Source organism: Anabrus simplex, chromosome 14, assembly GCF_040414725.1.
Source record: "Anabrus simplex isolate iqAnaSimp1 chromosome 14, ASM4041472v1, whole genome shotgun sequence".
NCBI classification, from domain to species: domain Eukaryota; kingdom Metazoa; phylum Arthropoda; class Insecta; order Orthoptera; family Tettigoniidae; genus Anabrus; species Anabrus simplex.
In genome coordinates, this window is record NC_090278.1 from 88,618,043 (window position 1) to 88,625,674 (window position 7,632).

Sequence of the window (7,632 nt, forward strand, 5' to 3'; positions counted from 1 at the left end):
GCAGGGGGCGGGAAGCGCCTCTTTCTTCTCCAGCCGTTCAACACAAGGTAATGGCCGATTAATAACTTCTTTCTTTGCTAGCTCAGCAGTTTAACTTTCGGGGCGGGTTCTAAGCGTTCAACCATGTAACCTTTTCCTAAAATGTAACTTCCCTTTTCATCTATTCTCTTGTAAAACGACATATTGGGATAGAGAGTGCTAACCCTCTCGAGCTCCCACTCACATTGTCTTGAGGTGAACTTATTTTCTCGACCTATTTTTCGTTAATGTAAAACAAATTGTCCTTTTCTTAAGTCACCTCTTTAGCATGGGATTAGCCCTTGTATTAACGGCCTAGTGCCAAGTAGGTCTTAATCAAAGTGTATTAGGAGTGCAAGTTCGCCTCCTCTCAAATTGTTATTTTAGAGGTCATTTAATTAACCTGCTTTTCTTTTAATAGACCTCAGTAGATTGGGTATTTTACCCCTGTGTTTATGTCCGTTGAGGACAACTTGAAGGTGGAGTTTGGTGTGGCCTGGGAGAGGCTTAAATTTTGAGAGCGAGTGGCTCTTTTGAAAATTCTGGGTTGTATGCCTCATGGAGGTTTTTCAGTGTAATTTGGAGCAACGGCTCCTAGGTATGAATGGGGTTTTCTCCCCCTCTGTTAAAACTTGTGTTTGAGGTAAAACTGAGCTGATTGCCCAAGCATTGTGAAGTCAGGGCGCGAAGCCCAAATTCTGTAAATATTGTAACTAACCCCTTTTGAATTGCTACTTTGTACCTGCCATGCTTGTTATTTCTTTGTTTTCGAAAAGAAAATATAACCTTGTTAATTTTTAAATTAATTTTACCTTGCACTATAATTTCGTAGCTTGAAACCCATTCACACCCGCACCTTCTTTCACCTCTACCTACCACGGAAAAGTCCGTAGCAATAATAATAATAATAATAATAATAATAATAATAATAATAATAATAATAAAACACCCAGTCCCCAAGCCAGGAGAATTAACAGTATGAGGAGGGTTAATTCTGAAAACTGAACCGGGGCCATCGGACCAAAGGCAAGCATTCTATCCATTTAGCCACAAAGCCGGACTTTAATTTGCTAAACCTTAGGCTACCACCTGCACTGATCAGTTGTTGATTATTGAATGTAGTAGAGACCAAGGGAGTAGCTTGTGAAACAGCACTGACAACACAGCAGGCTACTCCGTTCGCTGTTGGCTGCAGCTCAAAACACATAAGGCTTGACGTTCACTAAACCAATCATCGAAAAGAGGGTAGCCTAAGTCTAGTGGTAGCCAGCGTCTTGATCCCAGTATACGTTAGTGACTAACAGTTCAGGTTCAGGTAGAGAACTGACTTTTAACAATTTTTCCAACTTGCTCTTAAAAAAAAAAAAAAAAAGCCAGGTCCCAAGATTAGCTAACATAAGTATATATAGCCTGTAATAATCTGGAAGAAGTAATATTTTGAACAGCGAAATATTAGCCTCCACATACAAACTCGCAAACTTTCTCTCTCTACAATACAGTGAGAGACAGCGAAATGTTACCATACCTTGCAGGCGACCTCGACAAAACAGAATGCCCGCAGTCCACTGCCAGACTCGCCGGCAAGTTGTACCAGCATGGGAAGGCGTTGAGTTTAACTAATGTAGACCTAAATTATTAATTAGAGGTTGAAAACTAATGTAGATCTCCCCTTTTTTCTAAGCAACCATTGAGAATGATATTCATTGTTCTCGATACTGCTCAAACATTGCATTAGCATAAAAAGTTCCGAAACACTTGTATCTCTGCCTCTGAAATTTCACGCGTCAGTCATCTGATTTCATTCTCCACAGCTTCAAGAGTACATGGATTGTTCTTGGATACGTTCTGTTATAACCTCGTTATGTACTGTCTCAAAGATATTACAGCACCATGGAAACGACGTAGAAATTTGCGAACGGTTCTTTCATATGGTTTCTTCTTTAGGAGAAATATCTGTTATTCAATACTCTAAGTCATTATACTAATAGTTGACACAAATAACATTTTACAACACGTGTACAAATACAACATTAATAAAGTGCGCTCAACAAGAACTCTACATGTAAACTAAATATTCATTCTGTAGTCTTACCACCAACCATGCTCACTGCAAAGTATCGAGAAACTTAACATAATAAGAGTTATGTAAAATATAATTTCTGATATTTTATGTTTAGCGCAGGACCGTCGGTTGCAGGGGTGCTGCGGTGCTTGAGCACCCCCCAAAATTTTTGTGGGAGTTTTCAGCACTCCCACAAACCGGGAGAAGAAAGATTTAAAAAAAAGAGATGACAGAAGAAAAAGAAAAATGGGGCAAATCTTAATTTGTTGTTATCCTTTTTAATCCTAGCAATAACAAGGTATTTTTGTCGAACCGTTATCAACTTTATTCTCAATCGCAAGTGAGGTATATGGGTATTTTATTAATTAGATCTGATTCATCCCAAACTTCATCTAGGTTAATCCAGTACAGAGGTAGTTATGTTGCTAAAGATCACTTTTAACTATTCCCGTTTTTACATGTACATCAGAAAGATTTTTTTTACCGCCCTGAGAAGATCAAAATCTTACCTGCGCAATACCATGATGCAAGGAAAATTAAACGGCAATGCAATCATGAATATTCATAATCAAGGGAAAAAAGGAACCTCAAAACTGTGGCGAACATTTTCATCAAACGATTGACTGTTCGTAGGAACGCTTTCCTCATGACTTCATGAACAACAATTGGAAATTCTGCAAAGATTTTAAATTTTGCACTACTTAAGACTTCCAGTTTCTCTTTTATTATTATACTGATAATAAGCTGTGCCAAATTTGAAGCAATTTACTTTTTCTTAAACTAAGTTTAGTATCATTCTAAAAGAAAACTAGACTATTATGTTTTTTTACCTTAAAATTTTTACACACACAATTTGTATTTTTTTAGCTTCCATCCCTTTAATTCACGTATATTAAAAATGTAATATCTTTTACTTTTTCATTATTAAAACACATTATTATTATTATTATTATAAAATCTTCCTGCAACAGACAAAGAGTACCTTAACAAGAATAATGGATGTGGATACAATAGATAACGTGATCGTATGATAAATGTAGACAACCGAGTGAGGCATGTCAAACATTTATTTGAGGTCCGTAAGCATGGTTCTTAAAGATCATGATGGACTTCTTGAGTGTGGTAATCGTGATGTTATAGATACAATCTCTATTCAGCCCAAAGGTATTGCAGAAGTTGACAAAAAATGTAGGTATGGTTCCTCGAGCACCTAACATCAATCCGATTACAGAAATGGATGAGAGCTTATATTTTCGCTTATAGGAGTCCACCGTTTCTTCATAAATTCTTCTTTTCTCTGCATCGACCTCTTCTGGCTGGTTTTCGTTGGTCTCAAATCTAACTGTTGGATTATTTATGAACCTTTCAGAACAGGATGGCTTAAAAGCAATAATGTTAATGCGTCGGTTGCTTCCTCTTTTGGAGAGACCGTGTACTTCTTCATTGACATTATAACCTTGCCCTCTCAGAGCTTTAGCTATCATTGATCTGGCTACATTACGACGTGAGGTGCGTAGTAATTCACCATGTGGACAGGCTCCCAGGACATGTGAAAAAGTTTCGAACTCTCTGTGGCAGCGCCGACAGAGGCTGTTGCCCTGGGATCTGCCAGGTACAGTACGCACAGCAGAAACATTGGCGTTCATTTTTATTGTGTACGTAAAAGTGTCTAATAAAACTATATTTCACGTTTTCTAACAAGTATTACTCATTCAAAAAACACCTAAAACTGAATTTTCACAAAGGTTAAATTTCAACATTTTTCTGGAGCCTTCCACCCTCATTTTAGACCGTAAGTTGGAGCACCCCTACAATTTTTGAAAACCCAGTGGCGCCCCTGGTTTATTGCATTTTTACTGTTAAGAGTTCTTTGTCATCATTATATTTTTAACAAACTTTCAAATCCCCCAGGAAATATTCATTTTATATAAATAATGCACATAACAATAATTACAGAACATCCTAATCTCTAACGCCTGATAAAGTTTTTAGCGCACAAGCTACAATAATGAAAATGTTGCCATTGATGCTTTCACAGCCCGTACTTATAGACATGATACTGTATAGGCTTTTGGGCTTATGCTGTGTCAAGAAAATAAGGTGAAATTCTTTACGTTTTTCAGAGAACTGTGCTCTGCATCATCACAAGGCATAAGCCCAAAAGCCTATACAGTATCATGTCTAATAATGAAAATATTCACAAATTTAGATTTTTATAACCAAGCCTGCCAATAGCAAGCATCACTAATGTGGAAATCTTGTTCTGTCGTCATAGCATGAGACTCATTACTGGGAATGTATACTCTAACTAAGAGCTCAGGAATTACGGACTGACGCTAGTTTCACATCTGGAGCAATGCTGACAAATCTTGTTTAAAAAAAAAGTGAATATGGAAGGTATAGAGTTTTACCAATATTGATAAGTAAGATGAATGAATATTGAATTTTCACGAGCGCATTGTAATCGAAGCAGACTTTCAACGTATTAGGTAAGTACGTAACACGACCTAATACGTTGAAAGTCTGTTTCAAGTAAGATGAATGTCTGAAAATCTACAGGACTGTTGTGAAAAATGAGCTAAACGTGAGGTTGTACATTTTGAACACATGCTGTACCGACACAGATTTGTGTTGCATGTTTTAATGCCGTATCTTGATGTCCAAAACATGTTCGTAATTTCAGTACAGTTCGCTAAGCTGTATAAACTGTCAGCCTCACCCCTGTAAGTACCCTGAACCAGGAACTCACTCTACCATCAATTCTCAATCACAGCTCAATTGTCAACATAAATCACCATTCTCCCATACCAATGTCAAGGGTCCTAACCATAAGCAAAATCAAGAGTAGGCTATTCCTGGGTGAAAATCAATAAACGTCATTATTTAGAAATGATCAGCAAAATTTATCCGCATTGCCATTTTTGTATCCACCAATACACTAACTTTGTGAATATCCGCAGCCGTGCAGAGCTCTAGTGGTTACCCATCCATCCAGCCTAGTTTGTACCTCCACCTCTGTCTCTCCTCATATTTTCTCCATATTGTTCTCTTTTCAGTATTTTAAGAATACTGTCCATGACAATAACAAATAGGAATGGTGAAAGTGTGTTCCCTTGTGGACACCCGGTTTGGTATTAAACCATTCTGAATGGCCATCCCCAACAGGCACAAAGCTGCTACAGTTGCAGAGGGCATTTGGACCTTCCCTTTCCCAAATGCCAGTGAACACCTTCACTGGTACACTGATCAATGAAATATCTCAATAGATGTTGCAATGCTTCCTGTTTCCACATAGGTGCAATTACTGCTTTCTTCCAATCAGAAGGTACCTTACTCTCATTCCATGCTAATCCTTTTACTGCCGGGCTGAGTGGCTCAGACGGTTAAGGCGCTGGCCTTCTAACCCCAACTTGGCAGGTTCGATCCTGGCTCAGTCCGGTGGTATTTGAAGGTGCTCAAATACGACAGCCCCGTGTCGGTAGATTTACTGGCACGTAAAAGAACTCCTGCGGGACTAAATTCCGGCACCTCGGCGTCTCCGAAGACCTTAAAAAGTAGTTAGTGGGACGTAAAGCAAATAACATTATTATTAATCCTTTTACTCTGTGAAACCACTTAATCACTGCCTTCCCACTATGTTTTATGACATTGTAATGTCTTCTTTGAGGATTATTTCACTGCCATCACTGTTTTCTTTCTCAGTAATTCAGTTGCTCAAGATTTCAATAGAAAATATATAAACTAATTATACTTTCTGTACATTTCAGGTATATTCAAACGCCATGGACGAGGACTGGACTCCTATTCAACTAGATGTGATAGCAGCTGTCGATCAGAACATGGGGATTGGGAAAGGCCAAGATTTACCGTGGCGAATCCCAGCGGAGTTCAACTACTTCTTAAACATGACCTCCAAGACTAAATCTAATGCACCAAATCGTCGTAATGCCATCATCATCGGCCGCAAGACGTGGGAGACCATGGACTCTGTTACTTCGAAACCTTTCCCTGGTGCTCTTAATATCGTACTGAGCAGGTTCTCTCCCCCAGAGCCACTTGACTACCCTGACACCATCACCTGTGGATCCCTGGATAAGGCGGTTAAGCTGCTCTCGACAGATCCAAAGTACTCTAACATAGAACAGGCCTGGGTGATTGGAGGGGCACAAGTCTACAGAGCGGCGCTGCTGTCTCCATACTTTAGAAGACTTTATTTGTCCCGAATCCAAGCTGTTTACCCATGTGACATCTTCTTTCCCGAAGAGTTTGACGAGGACTCATTTATACGAGTTAGTGACGATCGGATTGGAGACAGCAGAGTTCCTAGAGGTGTCCAGATGGACAGCAAAGAAGGAGTCAAATTTGAAGTGTGTGTGTTTGAAAAGAGGAATATTAATGACTGAGATATTCTGTCTGTGAATTAGCTGAATTCAACTGTGTCTCATGGCTACGTGCCAATAAGTATAAAGACTGAGATCATCCTTGTTTTAGGACACACAATGCCGTGCAAATTAATCAGAACATGACAATAACATTTACATTTAATGTTTTTTCTTTCCTTTGTTTTTTGGACTTATTCATCTACTAAATACCTCTAATCTCTCTTAACCCTACAACTGGCAAGTTTTACTCGTCTAAATAAAATACAAAATATCCGCAAGATATGAAATAAAAATACAAAATTTTATATATCTACGTTAAGCTGAGGATTGTCTTGGTGACACGAAAATGCATAAACGTTTTGACTAGAAAATGTACAGCCTCCTCGAAAAGCGTAATTCTTAAATTCAAAATAATAATAATGAAACTTTTGATTATATGCATACAAAACTGAAACATGGCACAAACAACTAAGCAGACTGTCAATAATATATATGTAATGCACTGGCAAAAATTTCATTGCTCTGAGAGGTATATTCTTGAAAATTTTAGAGAAAATGTATTGGCATGCAATCATTTGGCCACTTAGACTTTGCGATGTTTGATGCAAAGAAATATACCTGACTCTGAATCTGTCCGATCATTCACAATAACATCAAAGTCAGACGCGTCACTTTCATGTTCCAATAAATTTTGCACTACTTCATTACTAATTTTCCGTAATGAAGCGAAGATGCCATATTTAGACACACACTGTACTAAAAACGTACATAATCAATGAAATATCAATAGGTATATAAGTAAATAACTCGCACTGAGCAGAAAACTGTGAAATAAAATTAAACAGAATAACAAAGTAGAGCCCGTTAAGGTTTGCTTACAAACAGTACAAAAAAGGCGCTTAAACCGATCGTCAGAAAACTGCACTCGTTTATTTCTGTGAAATTGCGCCCAAAGAGGTTATAATTTGAATGAAACTGAACTCACGACTGCACATCTGTTGAAGAAATTAGGAAATTACCACAAGAAATATGAACATGTTGAATATTCGACAGTTGCCTGTTCTAGGGTTAATACACTGAGCAGCACGAAAAACGCAACACTTCAATTTCTTTCAAAAACTGAAATTTATTCTAAATTTATGACACTAATCCACCATCTTATGATGGAAT

The 7,632-nt window shown here is 38.1% G+C and overlaps 1 protein-coding gene across 4 annotated transcripts in view; it reads left to right on the forward strand.

Annotated features, from left to right (window-relative positions):
• Window positions 1-6,618, forward strand: part of LOC136885665 (dihydrofolate reductase) — a 49,682-nt gene extending 43,064 nt beyond the window's left edge. For all 4 annotated transcript variants that reach the window (XM_067158360.2, XM_067158359.2, XM_067158361.2 and 1 more), the window contains exon 2: window positions 5,848-6,618. In XM_067158360.2, coding sequence (XP_067014461.2) covers window positions 5,863-6,483 — 621 coding nt within the window. In that variant the 5' untranslated portion in view covers window positions 5,848-5,862 and the 3' untranslated portion in view covers window positions 6,484-6,618. The remainder of the gene's footprint in view (window positions 1-5,847) is intronic.
• The last annotated feature ends 1,014 nt before the right edge of the window (window positions 6,619-7,632 follow it).